The sequence below is a fragment of the Nelusetta ayraudi genome, unplaced genomic scaffold, assembly GCF_046127955.1.
Source record: "Nelusetta ayraudi isolate G7.1 ecotype Tasmania unplaced genomic scaffold, CSIRO-AGI_Nayr_v1 ptg000052l, whole genome shotgun sequence".
NCBI lineage: Eukaryota > Metazoa > Chordata > Actinopteri > Tetraodontiformes > Monacanthidae > Nelusetta > Nelusetta ayraudi.
The window spans coordinates 7754057-7775193 of NW_027466102.1; the positions used below are offsets into that span (position 1 = coordinate 7754057).

Here is a 21137-nt window from a genome sequence, read left to right on the forward strand (position 1 = left end):
AATTTTAATAATTCCATTCAATGCGGTTGAATTCACTGGGACCTCACCGGATGCATTCAGTTCAAACCGATGAATGTGGTCATAGGTAACAGCAACAGCCTTCAAGGCAGCAAGGACATGTTTTATGAGGCCCCAATATCCAGAATAGACTTTTCCAGTAGAGTTTGTAATATTGCTAGAGATTAAAATATCTACTGTAAAGCTGCCATACGTAAACTGTACTTGATATAGTTTCGACAAAAATTGGCATTTCATTCAATTCTAACCTAAATTTTGAGTGATTATACCAAGCACTACAGACGCTATTTCAGTGAGAACAAATAAATGGACCATCGTGTGAAGAGTGCCAATAATGAAAAATATAATGGTGCGTAGTCAAACAAACATACAGTGGCCACAGTTTCCATTATAAAAACATCACCCTCGGCAAACACTGATACTGCTCTGTGCAAGGAATAAGATTTAATATAATGATAACATTCCACTGTTTATTACTGGCCTACTGTGTACATTTTTTTCCCTTTTTTGCCTTTTTTAAGAAAATTCTGTTAAAAATCTTTCGTCTGTGTTTTTTTTTTTTTATTTATTTATTTTTTTTAGAAAATATATAAAATACTATTTTACAGTTATTTTACACATGAATATCCTCTGGCTGTTGTGTTGGAACAGATAAAACTCATTGTGTTCATTTGCAGCACATGATCTTATAGAATATGCACCCAACAACGATCAAAAGTCACTACAAGTAAATAAAACTATACATATATATATTGGAAAAAAAATGCAGACTTCTTACAAGAAAAAAAAGTACATGCACACATACATTATAGTGCCATGCAAACACAATACGTTTGGTGAAATAAAATTAGATCAGATTTGCATTTCTTTCCTGTGTTTCAAAGGTATCATGCCCTCTTGCTATACATACATGACATGGCTTTCACATGAGGTGATGTTCATGCATTTGCTGCAAAATAAGTGGCTTTTTTAAGTAAAAGTATGCAAAGATCGATTTGACTTGACGTGACAATCCAGCACTTGATATTCCTTTGCAACTACTAAGTCCAGCAAACTCTAGTTTTGAAAACCCTCAATCAATTTGCAGTGTTATTTTTGACTCCCGTGGCGGTCTTTGTCAAAACAAATCACTGTTGGTTTGACACTGAGTGAGAAACATTCCTTCAGCAAACGTCATCACATTATTCATCGGCATTTGATTTAACGCAAACTCTCCGAAAAAAGGTTGAATGTCTTTCATTTTTCCTGTTTGCAAGCAACATGAAAACTTTACAGAGGGGCGAAGGGGGGAGAAGCAGTGTCTTTGAGAACCAACCAACCCCCTATTGACTGGTCTGCAATCAGCCGCATGTGCTCATTTACTGAGTCATTTAATCAGAAGTCACCCTCTCACATCTTCCTGTTGGCTCTGCTGAGTTTGACTTTTGTTTGTTTTAAGGATTGCATTTGAACCTTCTTGAGGATTTAAGTGGGCTGGTAAGGGTTCAACTCTTAATATTGTTCTTTAAGAGGCTCTTTTGAGGAACTGTCCACCACTGCAGCCCTGAAACCAAATCAATCGATGCCAGACAAATAGATAACTCACTGCATCATCGGCGTATTTGTCATTGCGCTTCTCTGTATCTCTGTATAATCACACAAATTGGGCACCGGGCTTGGTGCAGGAGAATTGGTGTCATGGCTGCCACACTACAGTGCCATCATCAACCACATCCAGGAAGATGCCCACTGCATAAAAACACAGCTTAGCCAGTAACTGGACCTCCGGGCTCAGGTTGAAGTTGCACCATGTTGCCCTGCAGAGGTGTGGAGACCCCAAATTGTTGTACCTCAGTAGGGGAAGGCGTGGCTCTTAGCACTCGGAGCTTCTTAACTCATCTGGGAAACCCAGCAAATATTATTCACACCAAGAGGCTTTTGAAGACTTCAATGTTGGGAACTCTCTGCTTTGATAGAACGTTAGTTCTTGCAAGGCTACGACTAGGGTTAGGATTAGGATTACATCACAGATTTCATTTATGGACGGAATCTGTGAATTCTTTATTTTGGTCTACATGTCCTTCATAGTGGTATGTATCAGGGGGAGGGATCTGAAACAAAGCTACCGTAAACATTTCCTTATGTTACTTTTTTTCTGCAGCATTACATCTATTTTAATTTATTTTATAGCCTATTGTCTATATCCAAATTAAACGTACTGCAAATGTATAAACCTTTCTATAGCTTTTATAAAGCAGCACTAAATCATTTAGGACATTTCTTGACAGCATCACAGTGTACAACACATCTCAGCAAACAAGTTAATAACTTTTAAGCACACTTGCATAAATTCAGTAGCTGCTGGGAAAAAAAGAGCAAAAGAAATAACTGACGGTTTTTACGTTTTAATGACTCTGGAGGAGCAGTGTTTCCAATGACTCCACCATAAAGCATCAGCACAGTCGTATAATAATCTTAGGAAGTTTGTTTTGGCCTAATGCCACAATGTTTTTAATGGTGCTTGTGTACTTTCAGGAAAAAGGAAGTTCTAGTTTGACCATAGCACACTTCTTTTGCACAATATTCAGCCATAGAATACTCTACGGTTAGTGAGTCACTATGTACTTTGAAGATAATTGGCAAGGTAATTGCTAAAGTGGCTTGACTTATCTATATACTTTAAGGTTATCTGTTTTGCTGTAATTTGCAAATAAACAAAACAAAGAAATTAAAAAAAGAAACATCAGGCCACTGGCTTGTAGTTAAGTTTTAAGAGCAAAGAAAACTTCCTTTGTTATCATTATTAGCTGTTTTTATCTTTACAGCTCTGCTGCTGAAGCTCCCAAGTCACACCCAAGCCTAATGCCTTTTTCAGATACTGTTATACAATATTCCCATGCACCTACACTACCTACAGATATTACTCAATTTCTAAAATACTCAATGGGACATTTGCCTGCTGCTGCATGACAGCTCTAATTGCTCAATGCACAAGAAAGATATTTCTTTAGACATATAACCAGTTAAGCTATTGTAACGTTACAATACCTTAACATCTCATGCTCTATTTTAAAGTAAAAGTTTGAAGAGAAAAGCACTGGTCTAGTTTCTTTCTTCATATTTCTTTCACATTTTGAACAATTTAGGAACAGAGCAGGAGTATTTTTCGCCCTGTGTATTGTTTTACAAATACATATGTATGATCAAGCGACCCATTTCACCAATTGGCTTCACACACTATTATGCTCCTCATCTGTTACTTTTTAAATTAAGGCTGAAGGAGATTAACATTTGCTCATATTTAAGTGGACTAACATACTCTGTATTTAGAATTAGGAAGCTCAAATTTGAGGTACATAACTTCTGTTGTGTATAAAAGGGTTTTAAAACCCCAATAGTTCTCATACTTAATACTATTTGAAGATACTGGTCAAAATAATCCAGTTAGAGGGACTATTAACACCGATACAACAAAATGATGCTGTCGTTAAACATTACAATGGTATCCCCAAGTTCATGAAATAATCATATTTCCATTATTGTTTTTAAATAAGACTTAGTGCTAATTATGAGTAAGTTGGAGATTGTGCGAATGAGATACATTGTCCAGACTGAAAGATAGGATGGGTGACCATTCAGGCTGCCTTCTACTCTAGTAAGCTTAGCTGCTATTGTTTGCAATTGACCAGTGTCCCTTCACGCATCACGGTCTGATAATCCACCATACGTCAACATGTTTCTTACCTTTGGAAAATACCTCGGATTTACCAATAACTGACAGGTATACACTGATGTTCAGTTGGATTGCTACTCAGACGTTGGTAACAGGATCAGGATTCTCCCTGATTTCAATGCACTCTATTTCCTCTCGCTCCCGTTCCCGCTCCCTTTCCCTCTCCCGTTCTTTGCGCTTAGCCCGTTTCTTTTTCTTGTGTCTTTTTTTGGAGGGTGGGAAAAAGGTGAGGAAGACAGGTAGGATTACAAAGCAGTGTAGCAGAGTGCAACCTGCTGTTAGGAGGGAGCATTTGAACAGTGTGTAGGTCAGATTGGAAGGCACAAACACCAGGGGCATAATTCCAATCACAAAGCAGGACGTGTTCTGCAGAATAGCGGCCCCATGCTCCTCCAGGGCCAGCTTGATGCACTGTGTCCGCGTGTGCTCGGTGGCTAGCACAAACGTGTACAGGTGGGGCGCACAGTGATCCATGGCGAAGTTCAGGGTATAAATAAGGCACAGGATTGAAATGCTGTCCATGCCAACGTTCCAGAGGGTCATCAAACCCAAGACGCCCAACTCCACAGATGTTACAGTTAGAATGAGCCAAAAGTTTCCCAAAGGGTTGATGACCAGGAAGAAAGTGAGAATAAGGATTGTTAGTACACTGAATCCTGAGGTCAGGATGGGTGAAATGACAGAGGAGCTGTAGCGGTCCATGAAGACAAAAGTAGGGTTGAAAGCAATGAACTTGATGCTGTTTATCAGCATTAGTGGTCGGAGCTTCTCCAAGAGCTCAACTACCTCTTCTCGCTTCTTCTCCGTTGTCCGAGCCACCAAGTACATCCGAGAGGCAATAATGTCATATTCATCAGTGTCTCGGTTCTTGGAGAATATAATGTCCTCAGTGAAGTGTTGGTACTCTGGGCTGTGCAAGAAAGACCCTTTGAGGATAGTAATGAAGTCACTCTTGGTTGACGCACTCACATTTACCACCCTCAGGTAGTGGAAGAAGTTGTCCATCCAGGATATCTTGTTGAAGCCATGACTCAGAGTCTTAAGGTGCTCCTGCACCGTCGAATTCCAATACTCAATAGGCTCGTATATGTAAAACCCAATAACAGGACTGTAGTTACTGAAATATTTTTGCTGGGTCAAAGCATATGAAACACTCGGAGAGTTACTAGACAACAGGTTCACAATATTTGAACCGTCACTGATTTGTAAACATCCCATGAATGAGAAAGATGCGTAGATTAGATAAAGAATGACGACAAACGGTTTAACATAAGTGTTGGTAATCCATTCCGTGTAATGCTCACGCAGGAAGTGCTGAATGAAGTGATTCTGGTAAGGAGCACTGTCGTGATGTGTGGACAAGTCATGTCCGTCACTCATCATTGTTTTGAACCACGTGGGCTGACGGTCTAAATACTCCACTGATGGGATTTTACAACAGAACACACTGTGGTAGCGATTTTGTTCCAATTGTCCGGCAAACACCAAGCAGGAGCCATAGAAAGAAAAAACATAGAAGTAGTTGACCGTGATTGCTACACACATGCTCTGGCAGAAAATCTTCACAGACTCTATGTTGGTAAACGGGCTAGCTCCCATGCCAAAAGTGATAATGTAGAGGGAGCTGGTCATAGTGTAGCACACCATCACGTCGGCAAAAGTGTCTGCTACACGCTCCTTGAAGGGAAGGTTTTCCCTTGTTCTTCTCCAACCGGCCAGGAGCTCAAACACCCCTTTGGTTCCATGGCCTAGAATAGAAGAGGAAATAGAAGAATTTAGACCTGGGCTGATATATTCATGAGATTTTCATGACCTAATTTATTTCTACCTCATTCTCTTTTATGAATTATTAAATGCGAAATTGCTCTTTGTAAGCAAATGATCAAATAGTTTGATGAATAATAAAATGTATATATCCTCCCAAGACCTGGCGTCCACATGTGTGGACATCACATTTTCGGTTGTCTAGACCACAATATTACATTTTGGTCGAGGGCATGGTGTCCACTTACGAGAACATTAAACTGCCACCTAGTGGTGGAAAAAGAGTATAACACATCACATGTTAGATTCAAGATGGCAGACAACCCACCCAGAAGTTCAAACGTCTACTCCCAATCCAAACGCCGACCAGGTAAAAAATTCAAATAAATTTTATGGTTGATTCTTGTTCAGCTATGTATGTAAGTGTTCAATGTTTGTTATGGAAGTCGAGTTTTGCAAAAATATGTGTATGAATATGTAGGGATTCACAAATGAGCAAGTATTTTAGTATCTGTGAGCAACCTATATGTCTTACTTTATTAAGTGATGTTGTAATGTTTAAATGTAATAACAAGAGAAACACACATAAATATAAATAAATATGGCATCTAATCAAGGGGCAGAAAGTGCAAAAGACATCTCAAGAAGATGAAACAGAGTGTTTAGCCATGACGTTTACATACAGTTCAAAAGATGCCGAATTTTGCAATCTAATCCTAATGGAATGTTCTTGGTGGGCAAAAGCTTTAAGCCAATGTTCATTTTTACAGACATTTAAACATTGCAGACGGCGATTCTGCTTATACAGAGAAAAAAAAAATCTCTTCATAGCTGAGCCAGTTTCATGCCTTTCTCTACACCACACATCAGTTAGAAGCTTCTAAATCTATTTATAGCAGGCCCTTTCATGTCAGTCAGGTCAGTGGGATTTTCACTAGTCAGATACAGTATACAGACATGAATGCACAATGCTCAGCAGCACATACTCCATAGTTAACGCACCGCCTTACTTAAGCTCCTGTACACCCACACGGTGTTATTTTTGTACAGCCAAAGAAAGGATATTAATTGTGTATTTTTGCATTGATGGGTTTCTTTGAAGCGTGTGTGGTTGAAGTGGAAGGCAAGTATGGGAGGATTCGGCACAAATTAAAAGTGAATCTGGCACGAGCATTTTTTTTTAGCTGTGAAATGTTCAAAGTGAAAGGGGTTGCTAACCCTTGACAGCATTGATAAATCTCTCCCTGTCCAGCAGGCAATCAGGGAGAAAGATGCGATATTATATTAATTAGCGAAAAAGGATTAGTCACATGTAATCATTCAGCCAGATGGGTTTTCATGCTTTTAGTTTTATTAAGTAGCGATGCAGGTCAATTTGTCATTGTCTCTTGGTTTAGGAGGGCATGAAGAAGGAAGCTATTTTGCCAGTTTCTTATTATTATTTTGTTTTAGTCTTTATTTGTTTGTTTGTTTGTTTTAACTGTGTCATGTGGCTAACTGATTTACATTTAGTGAAAATTAAATCTTAATTTGAAATGAAATGTGGCACTTCTGAATTGACATCTTGACATTAATATATCACCGAATCAAATAAATAAAAAAGGTCAGCTTGGAAAATCAAGTAACATCAGCCTGGCGCAGCCATGCCGCTACCCGTGCCTTGGCGCATTAACCGCCGCTTTTCACTTTTACGTCCACTCTGTGGATAGGACGCGCTGTTTTTGGTGCTATTTGCACCAAAAAGCTGGGCAATCGCTTTGTGGATCTGGCCCTAAGTTTGTAATATTTGGCGATTCTGAGAAGACACAGCGACGTCAAGTGGTTACATTTTAGATTGCGGCGCTCCTTCACACCCCTTCCCTCTCCCGAGCTTGCCAGTGAACTGCAGTGGCCTGCGCACACAAATCTAGATATCGTCCACCTTCTTCTTCGTTGGTTTATTTGAGGATGCAAACGTTTACCCTAAAGACGAAATGCGCTGCTCTATGTATATTCTCTTGTATATAAATAAGAACTTTTCTATGGGTAGGAAGACCAAATAACTTCTATTGTACTGCAAGTATACACTTTTGTTCATGTTTTTATGGTTTCGTAAATCAGGCCAAATATTGCACAATGGACGTATAAGTTTGCTTAAGGTCACTCATATACCAAAGTCTTCCATTCCATGTTTTGCCCACGACTGAAAAATCATAACAAACATGGGTCGACTTGCTAATAATCGGCATTCCTTCACCATGCGTGCAAAAGAAACTCATTCTTTCCTATTTCTCCCTTCCTGATGCTGCTCTCGTGACTTGCCTCAATTTGAAAAGCTGCAGAGGCAAGAAGCATTGTATCACAAGTCCCAGGTGTGACCCTGAATGGTTTAAAGTCAGGCAGTTTGTTACAGCTGTGCTGCTGACTGTTTTCTGTCCATCGCGTAATGGCTGAAAGATGTAAATACCCCCAACCTCAGCATCCTTGGTCCTCCAACCACAAGCTATTGAGTAAATTAACTAAATTACTGCTGTAAACTATGAAGCTTGCCGTCTCTTTAAGCACAAATGCTACTGCTGACGATGCATTGTTTCATTTAGAGTGACGTAGCTAATGATGTAGCTAGATGCCGCTAATGAAAAGATCTCTTCTCCAGAGCTTATTGTTTGGAATAAAGAAATGAACATAATGTACAGCAGGCGGGGGCAAAAAATCTCCACATTTCCAAGTGTTGCAACACTGTGTCGTGCGTCATGTTGGATCAGTTACTGCCAAGTGACGAAGACGACGTTGATTCAAAAGTTAGAAACAAAGCAGGAAATCTATTAATTGATAATCATATATGTATAATAATATGATTATTTTCAACGGTAAATTATGTCTTTTATCCACAATTTTAACCATCAAATCTCTCTCATTGCTCTCAAAATATCCTCGCTCCTTCTTTCCTGTAGCTTTCACCCTTTGTTGAGCTCTTCGCCAGTTGTTTGGCCTGTTCCCTCTCCCCTTGAAGAGTAATTTGTATAATGCAAATCAAAGACAATGTATTAACTAACTGCTTCTATTCTGTATTTTTATAACATATTTATCATTTATTCTGTGTCTGTGTTGAAGCTTTTTGTTTGCTCGTTTGTTTTTTAACCTGCCACTGAATAAGTGCACATTTCATTGCAAATCCATTTGCAATGACAGTAAAGGCATTCTGGTTCTTATTCAGATTCTATATACATGTTGACATTGACATTGGAACAGTCTTGCCAAGCGGCTCTCTGCACTGCTACTGTCATTGTTGGCCTTCTTTCTCTCAATCAAGGACCCTCGTCTCATCAATCCATCTACACAGGGAGAGAATCCAGCATACTGAGCCTTACTTGACTCCTGGCCCACAGCTAAGCTTTACTACAGCTGTGGTGACCTCAGGAAATGCACAAAGTGTAGGTAAAAAAGGAAAGAGAAATGGGAAATGAAGCAGGACAAAATGAGAAAAAGAGGAAGATAAGCTTATGAAAATGTTAAAGGGTAAATCCTGGATCCTGGGTCTGAAAATATGCAAATCTACTGAGAAAATCAAAGGAGCAGAGGGCACAAATTGCACTATGAGTCTTAAACATACCATTTGTAGGAACATGGCACACAAATGGGGAATAAAGGTCACCTCACATTGCATGTAAGCAAGATAAGAGTTTCTTCTTTCCATAAAAAAAAACAGATTATGAGAAATAGCTGTAAGATTCTCATGGACACACACACCGGACCATATTTGGAGACATGAAGATCTCAGTCCTGACACCCCACTTGAGCAGAGCCTTCCATTTCTGGTAACAGTTAACAATGGTCAGTGTTTCGTTGCTTGCAATCCCCCGAATTAGCAAAAACCACTTTGGCCCACTTACCCATGGCAAAGAAAGGAATCCCCAGAAGTGTGGAGTTAAACTTCCCGTCCGATATGAAGAAGATCCCTGCAGCTGTCACGTTGGCGATGCAAATAGTTAGCACCCCCAGAAGTCCCAGGAACGGTTTCCCCCTCAGACAGTCACGCATAGAGCTCGAGATTGTGGCGGCCAGGAGAACCAGCACCAGGCTGACCAACACCTCTCCCTTGGCAAGGACACCCGTCTGATGGAAGTCTCGCCAGAGGCTGATGGAGGTGAGCGACTGGACGTGGAGCTGATCGGACAAGTGAGGCACCTCGGCCATCGAGAGCCGGCTGACAAGTGCGCAGAACTCATTTTCCCAATGCTCGGCGATGACATCCTGCATCATAGGTCCATGGTTGCGGAGGTAGTAGGTGATCTGAACAGCGCGAGCGAACTTGACTTGCTGGTCACGGCTGTTGGGTGAAAAGGACACGCCGCCCAGCTGATGCCCGATGAAGGACACACGTCCATTCTGTGAAATAATGGAGAAAGATGTTATGTGAGAACAAGCTAAAATCACACAATCAAGATTCAGTTTAATGTTCTCCGTCATGAACACACAAATTACTTTTTATTGACACTGAGTCAGTCAGTGTTAACAATCAGTGAAATATATTGGAATGAGCTTTGATTTATAATTAATTAATTAATTAATTAATTAGAAATTGATAAATAATTAATCATTGATTAATTATAAATACATTTTACATGAACTAATTTAAAGTGTAATAAATCCAAGCGTACAAGGTTAATTGTGTAATAGTTAGGGCTTTTGAAGAAGAAATAGCGACATCAAGGGGTTTAATTTCCGATTGCAGCATCTTTCACTCTCTCTCCTCCCCTTATGAATTATGGTGGCCTGCGCACCCAAACCTGGATACTTTCGTCCATGCTTCTTCTTTGTTGGTTACACTTTTATTAATATATTCATAGCCAGTATATTAAGCTTTTACCAACATAAAAATCATACATCAAGAAAAATAGTACACGCTTGACCTTTGATCTAGGACGCGTGCTTGTTATTTCCCATGGTTATTATATTGAATGACTGTGACTGCCAGTTGAGGTGCATCTCTTAAGCGAGTAGTTTTAAGGCAATACCTCCAGGAACAAGACCAAAGCATAGTGTTTAAAAAACGCCTGACACACAGAGCAAAAACAGGAAGCTAATGCAGCAAGAGGCGTTGTCATGGCAACACTGAAAGCAAGCTCACAGAGACAGTTGATAAGATCCCCCAAAATAAGAAAACTGAAAACAGAATTCCTTCACAGTATTGACAAGAAAACAAATGAAATCTGAGGAAGGAGGTCAGATGAGCCTGACAGGATTGACCAGCTCCAAATACTCGCCTCATTCAATCCGGAGGCCCAAGCAACAGCAAAGAAACCAAAAAAACAACTACAACACAGCCAATTGGAAAGCATTCAAAGTTTCAACAACTAGCCATGTGTGTGTTCATCTTCATCCTCTTCAAGTCGGAAACCATACCACAAGTGTCCCATACCACAGTATGGGACACTTGTTAATTCAAGGAAGGGTTGCCAAAAAAGGACATAGCTTGGTAGGCTTCAAAGGGTACCTAATGCCTTGTGCATTTTGCGCTTTACCATAGTGCACTGCTCTGCGTACTGCTTTGTAGGAACATAGCTTATGTGTGTAGGGCTCTGCAGTGTTTTATGCCATCATGACTTGCGGAGGATGCAGGGGGCAGCATGGACAAAGACAGGTAGAAACAAACTCTGGCTTGGATTGCCAACTCAAGCAAATTGAGGAGGTAGTGGACAGAGGGGTGTCAGCCAAAATGAAATCCATCTTTGACAATCCCACCTCCCCTCAGGTCAACGCATTTACATCCCTGGCAATGTTGGGGCTGTTAGGAGCTAAACCTCTTCTATGCCCGTTTTGACAGGGACAACACAGACCCAGTACTGCCTCTGCTCCCATCTATTGACACTGCCCCAGTCCTAAGCACAAATGAAGTAAGACTCTGCCTTTGAACATCAATACCAGGGAAGCAGCCGGACCAGATGGAGTGCTAGGACGAGTGCTGAAAGACTCTGCGGATGAGCTGGCAGAGGCAAAGGGGAGATGTGGTGTGATTGTCAATATAAGATGACATCAGCAAGGTGCGTCAAGGGAGAAAACAACACGCTACCAGAGTAGAGGGTGAGACAGACAAGGGACTGGTGAAAAAACCCAATAAATACAATCCACGTTATAAAGCACAGTTGGACTCATGCGTACGTTATTCAATAACACGACAACCACCATCTACAACATGCCATTGTCCACATTGTGGGTCCCAGGCTGCTTCAAAGCAGCCACAATTGTTCCAGTCCCTTAACAGTCAAATGTCACCTGTCTAAATGACTGCAGACTTGTGGCACTCACCCCCATACAAGCCAAATGCCTGGAGAGGCTAGTCATCCAAGCACATAAAGGAAGCAGTACCACCGACACTTGACCCGTACCAATTTGCATACACGGAGAACAGGTCGACGGAAGACGCCATAGCTATTGTACTTCACACTCTGCTAGAAACCTAGAGCAAAAAACACCTGTGCTAAGCTGCTCTTTGTCAACTTCAGTTCAGCATTTAACACAATCCGGCTAAGAAAAACTACGATCCCAACTGCACCACATTGGACTGCATACCACACTGCAATTGGTTTCTGAACTTCCTAAAAAGTCTCTCACAGTATGTTAGATTTGGCAAGCACACTTCATCCACCCTGCTCATTCACACCGGGGTCCCTCAGGGTCCCTACTAACCTAATTGTCAAATTTGTGGACGACACCACAGTGCTCAGGCTCATCAATAACGACAACAAGTCTGCCTACAGAAATGTGGTACAACATCTGGCATCGTGGTGTAAGAACCACAACTAGGCTTTGGACATTAAAAAGACCAAGAAAATGATTGTGTACTTCCGCAGGTCAGGACTGCAATAGTAGTTTTCTCACATTAGAACCTGTTCACGGCAAGATACTGAAGTGACTGATGTGTGAAGTGACTGAAACGTGCTGAGGAAAAAAACAAGAAGCTCCCTGTTGAATGCGCTGTACATCTTCTCATAGTCATAACGCGTCCTACTGAAGAAAGCCAAGGACTGCTAAGCTCTGTCCACCTGCTACTCACACTGTCCCCACCGCATGATCCAATTTGTCAGGAACAAACGCCTACCTTTTCCCTTTGCTCTTCTTCTCCACCTGCCTCGTCTAGTCTGAGAGAATCCCTCTCCCTCAGTATCCACCACTGTATATTTTGCCCAGGAACAACACTGAGGAGGCGCTACAAATTCTCAGCATCATTGAGCTGCAAAGTGGCCATCAGGCTATTATCATTGTTACTGAAGACTTTGACCAAACAAACATAAAGACACTCCTTCCTCATTTGCATCAATAAGTGGACTTTCGTACACATGGAGAGAACATACTGGATGTGGTCTGCAGCAAAATCAAGCCGGCTTTCAGGGCCCCATCTTTGCTTCTCTAACCATCTCTGTTTAAAGCTTTTTCCAGCATATTAGCCCCTGCTGGTTAGAGTCAAGACCATTGTGAAACAGGTTAGAGGCTGGACAAGACTGAGGGAACTACCGAAACACTACATGGTTGCTTTGAGTGCACAGACTGGGACATGTTCAAGACAGGAGCAACTTAGAACCAAATAATCAATGTGGACGAGTCCATTTCAACATAGGTACAAAAATGTATAAAGGATTTCATTGTAATCATCAACACCAACACAATGGCCAACCAAGTCCTTGAATGAATGGCAGATATGGGCACTATGTTGAATTCATGGAATGTTAAATCTGTGAACGTGTTGGCTTTTAAAACAGATAGAGACAGACAAACAATTTAGGGTTTCTCCAAATATACAGATTTCTGTTTGTGCAGTATTTTTCTGTTGCATTTGTTTTCTGTTTTTGGTGTTTAATTATTTCTGTGACCAAATGTTCTTTCGATGCAAAACATGCTTGGTCACGGCAGTATTTGCCAAGTTTGGGTGCGTCCTTGAATTTTATTTTTTTTTATTTTGTTACACCCACTGTGGGTCACTTTTTTTTTGAAAAGCTTTTGACATTTTTTTTTTTAAATCTTGCTGCTTGGTATATTTATAGCTCAGTGATTGACATTTTAAAAGGATTTCACAACTAAGTAGACAGAGCACAACAAAGATCACACGGTATATTTTAGGCATATTCTCTCGCTCAGTTTAGCTCAGCTGAAAGCCGTCCTTTTTACATATTGCAACCACTGTGCCTGTTTAACAAACACCGAAATAAACCCCACTTGTGACATCAAAGAGGTGCACAGGATGTTTATGATCCAGGTAAATTAATAAGCCCTGACAGCTTGTCAAAAAGGAGGACAGACAGAATTCAGCAACACTTGGTGCACAGACGTGAGTCATAGCCAGAATTGTTTGAGAGCACATATGATGATGATGATGATGATGATGATGATAAATGCCAGTGTGGTTGTCAGACATCGCATCCTGCTGTTGGCTGGCTCACATACACCTTACACTGAACAAAGCACAAACGCAACTAGATCAACCGCAAGAAATAGTGACGCATGGAGCTTGGCAAGCAATACTGCTTGCCTACGATTTTAATATGTAATGTGGTCAACACATTCATGAGAAACACAATCAATAGGATGTATATGATTTGCTATTTGGTCAAAGAAATAGCAAATATTTTCTTCTAAGCTATGTCAAGTATTTCAATGAAAAGATGAAAGACCAATTGAGCTCTTTTCTTCTTTTAATTCATCAAAGAAGATTTAAATAAGTGTTGTTGTTTTTTTTATAAGTAACCATTTTCTTGCCGAGCATACTATTTGACAAGTTTCAAAAAAAGATAATATGTTTGATAGCTTTCAGAAAAGCCTTCTTCCTGGGCAAATGAATGAAAACATGACTGTAAAAGTAGTGTTTTAGCATTAGTTTCAAAATCATTTAAAACATCTGTCCTTTATCATAAGTACTTAAGTAGTTTACACTCGAACAGGACAATTATTGCCCTGTTATTATGTCTATCTATCAGACCTATCTTCTCTCTAGTCACCATTTTCTGAAAGAAAAAAATCTCTCTCTCTCTCTCTCTCTCTCTCTCTCTCTCTCTCTCTCTCTCTCTCTCTCTCTGTGAGTGTGTGTGTGGAGGCCTTACTAAAGACAAGGGCAAATGCATTCAGCTATCACGTGGCAGGTTTACTCGTAGCATCGCACAATTCTGCTGCAATTGCAGATTTTTATTTTTCCACTTCGAATCATGGGGCCACTGTTGCAAATCACGCAACAGCAGCTACTTTTGCCTTTGTTTCCTTTCTATTTGTCTTTCTTATTTTTAACAAAAAAAAAACCAAAAAACCAAAAAACAGCTGCAGACTGAGTCTGCAGTGTCCCATGTCTTGCTCGCTTTGCCCGTGCTGTTGAATAACCGGCTGCTCTGGGCAAAACTATCGCGAGAGTTTGCGATTTATTTATATATATATATATTTATTTATTTATTTATTGCGAATACCTTGGGAGTGCATGTGTTGGCAGCTGGAGCCATGTCACGCTGCATGCGCGAGGTGAAATGCCGCATGAAAAAAAAAGAGAGGCTGCCCCAGTGTGCGTGTGTGTATGTGTGCGCGTGCGTGCGCGCTCGCCCGCGCAACCATGTGTATGTATTTATGGTATGTATGAATGTGCAGGGGACATGCCACGTTCATTCAGCTGACCCCGTGTATCGGCCGAAGCTGAAAAGCTGCAGAGCCGAAGGTTCCCCCTCCTGCGACTGACTGATGTTAACCCCCCCCCCCGACCAGAATCAACCGCCACTGTGTTCATTCAGAAAACAGGGGGGAAAGACTCGCAAAAGACCAGGCATACTGCCGCTACGACGCGTGCACGGACTGACGTTGTGCTCCTTCACCGCGGCACGTCATAGATTTATTGGCTTTTATTTCTCGTCAGGGAGCATACGTTGCATGCAGCATGCGAGATGGGGGGGTGGGGGGGAAACTCACCTTCAGCGTTGTGTTCGGGTAGCTCACCGGAACCTTGTGGAAAGTGCTGTTGGAGAGCACCGCCTGTCTGATGTCCTCGAACACGGTGATGATATCATCGAGGAGACAGCGCTTGTCCCGGTGGCTCAGCACGCAGAGGTGCGCGAACGTGTAATTGAACCCCTTGTAATTGACGCGCAGGTCCAGCACCTGCTTGTGGACCCGCAGCACCTGCTCGGCCAGCTCCAGGATGTTCCCGCCGGACCTGGCCAGCAGGATCAGTCTGCCGTATCTGCCCGGCGTGTGCAAATCCGAGTACAGCTTGTGCTTGGAGCGGTCGATGGGGAAGAGGCTGTTGGCGAGACTCCGCTCGATCTTGGCCAGGCTGTGCGTGGGGGCGACCAGGACCTCCAGGTCGGTCTCCGGCTTGAATCGACTCAGCACGGTGGACCCGAAGATGATGGTGAGCACCGCGGGGACGGTGAGGAAAAACACGGGGTGCCTGCTGACGAACAAGCCCAGCCAGTAGAACGAAGCCTTGAGCCCTCTGTGTATCACTTGCCGCAGCATCCTCCACAGAATCCAGCGCGCAGATGCCCCGTCTCCCCCGAAGAAGCACATGTGACATCAAGAATCCGATCCCCCCCCCACCACCGCCGTTTTTAGTCCAATTTGTTAGAGAATTTTACACCCGGGCGACCATACCAGCGCCATGCAGACGCGCGCGCGCGCTCGCACGCACACGCGCGCGCTGCAACACAACACCTGGAGGAAGAAGAAGAAGAAGAAGAAGAAGAAGAAGGAAAAAAAAAAAAAAAAAAACAGCACTGCAGCAAATCACGGAGAAAGACGGATAGACGCGAACCGAGATCTAGGCAAGGAAACAAACAAACAAAATAATAATCACGCGCGTTGGCCGATGAGCCCCACGCCGTTGGCTCGTCGAGCCATTCCGCATTTCGGAGGAGAGCCCCCGCCCCCCCTTCCACCGCCAAACTCCCGAGTCTCGTTCGCACGCAGCGGCCCCGGTACCAGCGACGATCTGCGGCGGCGTGGGGCGCATGTGTTGCCTGCGCCAGCAGTCTGCCTTTGCAGCGCCTCACGCCAGCGGCGGCGCCTGATTTATGTGCTCGGCTGTGAAGCATGTGGCTGTGTTGAATGGGGGTGCGGGCGGGCGGTGGCTATTTTTAAAGGGGGAGGGGGGGGGGGAGTTAAAAGGCAAACAAACAAACAAACAAAAACAAAAAAAGCAGTCGAGAGTTGTGAGAGGACAGACAGACGACACCGCAGGTCGGTGGCGGGCGGCTAAGTTGTAGTGATGAGTCAGTATCAGGGCTTCCTGAATGGGGAAGACCCGACTGGTGCATCACGCTGAGTGCTTTGCACAGGCTGGGCAACAGTGGCATTGCAGAGGAGCAGGAGCAGGCCATGGCTGTCCCCTTTGAGATTTTTCATTTTTAATAAACAAAGTAGTGGCGTTTTTGTTTGTTTGTTTGTTTGTTTTTTGGCCAGTTTCCAAAGTGTTTCAGTCTCTATAAAGTATCATTGCATCCCTTTAAATTAAAACATACTTTTTTGTAACTGCATTTTTTTTTTTTTTAACCACAGTATAATGACCTGATAAGAGCTACGTCACTGTTACACCACCTGCATGTTCCCTTCACTTCTCAGTACAATTAAAAGCCCTGTCAGTCGTTCCTCATTAAATTTGTTTCCTCCCAATTGTCAATATACATAATGCTCACATTAATAAAAGTCGAGTTTACCTCTCACTGCTACCTTGGCACCTACAAATAAGTGCTAACTATTTCCACTGGCCCCTACTTGGCTCTGCTATGTTCTATTTCTATGCTTTTCCATTAGGTGGTAGTACCTGGTAGCAGGTACTTTTTTTTTTAGTACCTACTCGACTGGAGCTGAGTCGAGTCAGAAACGTATGCAATATGCATTCTGTCTAGAAGTATGCATGCACTCAGGGGCTTATCTGATCTGTCTCTGGGTCTTTGCCTTTTCATTGTAGGGCCAAAAGAACACATTAACAATCTGCACAACCCACCCAGACACAGTTAGAATATGCAAACTCCACACAGAAAGGCCCCGGGGATCAAATGTGCTGCAGTGAATATTATATATGGCATCGATTAGAGGAGCAACAGCATTTCATAAATCTTGTTTTTGAGTAGCAAACACTTAATAAACCGATTACTTGCATACATGCACAGGCTCAGGTTGTCACAGGCTCCTTCAGTCAGTGAACTAACATGATTAATAATAAACGTCTATACAGTCATACTTCATTATTGATATTCAGACCTAATGCACCTGACTATGGGGCAAAAGCATGATTTAAGTCAGTGAATGTACCCAGCATTAGAGTGAGATCGAATTATATTAATCACACCAGGATTCTGACTCTGGTGGTCATCTGGGATTCATAGAACTATAGTTGCAAACGTCATCGATGCTGCCCGCCACAGGTGGTGTTTTAAGCACAAGATGTCGTCGAGTACACCAGCAAAGTCAGAAGGATTCTGGCTCACAAACCTTCACAGGACCACAGACAGTGGATGGGGAGTGGCCACATTCACCCTGTAGAACCTGAAGAAAGTGTTTGGTGACGCAGCACAAATGTTACCCACGGTGTAGAGCGGCACCTCATTCCAGACGGGACAGACGGTGTTTGTAGACGGCACAACCCCTGTTAAGGTCATGATAACAGAGGAAGAGCTGGTCAGAGTACCAGATACCTTTAGTAGTTGTAATGTAGACCCTAAGGGCCCACATTGGGCACAACAGTTCAAGATTTCAAGATCTCACCCTACCCAGGAGGAGGGGCAACCTGAGCGAGCCGAAGAGGGTGATTGAGGCTTGTACAGGACAGTATTTTAGGGAGGAATGCTGTGGCGTGCATCTCACTGACATGCTTCGCTGAGGAAATCGCCATGAGAAATGCAGTCTCGCAGGAAATGCACCTGTGCTCTATCTGTTGGAAAGCAGTTTCCACCTATTTTAAAATTGCAGACAAGTGGAACGGCAAGGCTGACAGGTCGGCACACAAATTGAACTCGGGCTCAGGCCCTCCAGCAGCCCCCAGTTGGGACGGAGGATCTATCCTCTTGGGAGAGATCTTCCCAAGAGGGAAGATTCATGCTGCACTGCGACAGAGTCTGTGCAGTAGAGAAAACCACCTCCTCCGCGGCAAAAAGAGGACCACCAGCAGAATTCTCTGAGCCTCCTGAAGGACTCTCTGAAACACTGACCAAAGGAGAACTGGAGAGGTCAGTGGGTTTACAACGCTAAAGCAAAGAATCCCACCTCTGCCGTGCCACAGAAGGTCCAAACAGTGTCCACTACCTTGGGGTTGAGTTGCCATTCCCTTGACTGGAGGTTTCTTTTGGGAAAGGAAGTCTGCCAGGTGGTTCTGTACTCCTGATGGTATACATTGCCCGAAGGCTTAACAGGTGGGATCAGCCCACATGAGGAGATCCCACAACTTCTTCAGCAGCTGCGCAGACTTCCCTCCCCTGATGGTTGATGTGAAACACTGTCAATGTGTTGTCCGACCATGGGTGGTGGATACGATAGGAGAAGTGAAGGAACTCAAAATATGCCATGGCCACCATGTGAAATAGCGGGACATACATGAACCTGTTGAACCCTCTGAGATCCAAAATTGGGTGAAAGCCGTCCATCTTCTATTGCACGAGGAAGTAGTGAGAGTGAAACGCCACTGACGTGTGTAAGAGGGTTCACTGCCTCCATAACATCCTTGGTGAGAAGGGTGCATAGCTCCTGGTCCAATACAAGGTCTTTTGCCAGGTTGTTGATTATGGTCATCCTGACCAGGTGGCCAGCGGCAGAATTGAAGCTTGTACCTATGGGTTGAAGTGGCAACCACCCATGGGTCTGAAGCACGACTGGCCCACTGCTGGAGCTGCTGATGTGAAAAATATCCAACCTCTGCCCCCAAAACATAGGTGCCTGGCCCCCTAGCAGTCATAGAAGGGGGACAAACAGGGGCTACAGCTCTGGGCTGGGCTGGGCTGGGCTGGGCTGAGCTGGGCAGACAGTCAGAGTCCAGATAGTCCAGTTGGCCTCTGTGCAGGACGCTGGATGTCATGCAGACCAGTGGAGTTGGTTGGACATTGGGAAGTCTGTGTGAGAGGCAATCACAAGGCCCCTAGGGCTGTTGGCAGGGGGCCTGATAGGAGGTGTTTGATGCTCAACTGGTCCAAATATTCCTTGTGGTTCTACTGGGAGCCTGAAAGGTTCCCTCCCACAACTACATTATGTACTTGCATCATACACTGATGATTAATTTACAAATAAGCATGTCATTTAAAAAAATATCTACGAAATATCTATAACAACATGTAACAACAGCGCTTGCTAGTTAACACGTTACCAGATGGGAAAGTCAGCCAACATTCAGTTTTTGCGTGCTGTGAAAAGGCAATGTTTTCCTGCATGTCTTATTTCACTCGATTATTATAGTCAGAGACGAATGATTGACATATAAATGTAAAAACAGCAAAAGGATAAGAAAAGACTGTACAATATTTTGGTCGTCAGTCTCTTATATTAACTGTCTTTTAATGAGGTTCCCGTGTGAATCATTTTTGAACTCCTAGCGCCATCCAGTGGTAAAAACGGATTCATGCTGCGGGGTGTCACGCTGCTGCGAATTATCTACAGTTTATTCAGCATCTGTTTTGATAATGTCAATGAAATGTATTTATATGAAACCAGTAAATATGAAATTATTTCCAGTTATGATTGACTGTCATTATTATTATTTTATTATTATTATTTTTTATTACAGTGCTTTGGTAGAAGTCTAAATAGTAGTGAACCGTGAGCACTACAGCTGGGCCTTCACCTCAGCCATCACGGCCAGAAAATTATGTCATCATGGGAGGGGGGGAGAAAAAAGTTATAATGTGATGAATTGAAAGCGCTTGATTGCAATCATCCAATTAAGGATAACACGTACATCAACAGTTGGCTATGAAAGGGGTCAGGAACCTGTGGTGAACGAGCCATATGTTTAATGATCTCTAAGAAAAAAAGTGCAATAAGTAATCAATAAGCCTGGAACATTGACTCACATCCACACAGCGCGTGCGCCTGATCGTGGGGATGGCCATTTTTTTGGCAAAATGATTGCGTCTGTAAGCAATCGAGGGCGAGTATTTACACTGAATGTTACTTACCGCTATCGCGCTCCGCCGTTTCGCTCTTTAACTCCCTCTCTTGGTCACTCCCACTACTGCCCGTGTCACTCTGAAGTTAGGATCTCATGAGGGCCTACAGTAGTTTTTTTTTCTCTCCACCTCAAGCGATGAATTCACCTCTTACTTGGAATCTAAGATTCCAGAAGGAGCTTGGCCTTCTCCTGGATTCATGACGTCCAAAAGAATGAATGACCCAGATAACCAGGTCTTGATTTTGACGATTCTGGTTAGATGAACTTGTCTTCAGGATGGTAATTCTATAATGACATGTTTACATTTCCCCAGATCAATAAAGAAAAGTGAAAGTAAAAACAGTAACGATCAATTTGACCATAGTCTAATAAATAAAATCATTATGGCTTATAAATACGTGGAGTTTTTAAAAAAATAATCTTTAATTATAATCCTTTTAGACACTTCACACTCTTTGCAAATGATGTTCAACTGTGCAAGCAAAACTACTGCTGCCTACAAGAAGAGGACACTTTGGCACATCAGAAATGACCTAATCT

At 42.8% G+C, this 21137-nt stretch overlaps 1 protein-coding gene across 1 annotated transcript; it reads right to left on the reverse strand.

The window, feature by feature from the left end:
- Positions 1-1511: 1511 nt before the first annotated feature.
- On the reverse strand, positions 1512-16124 carry ptchd4 (patched domain containing 4). The gene is made up of 3 exons (XM_076037879.1): positions 15413-16124; positions 9367-9862; positions 1512-5478 (listed from the first exon to the last, which is right to left on the reverse strand). The coding sequence occupies exons 1-3, from the start codon at positions 16010-16012 to the stop codon at positions 3809-3811; spliced, it is 2766 nt and encodes a 921-aa protein (XP_075893994.1). The 5' UTR covers positions 16013-16124; the 3' UTR covers positions 1512-3808.
- Positions 16125-21137: the final 5013 nt, after the last annotated feature.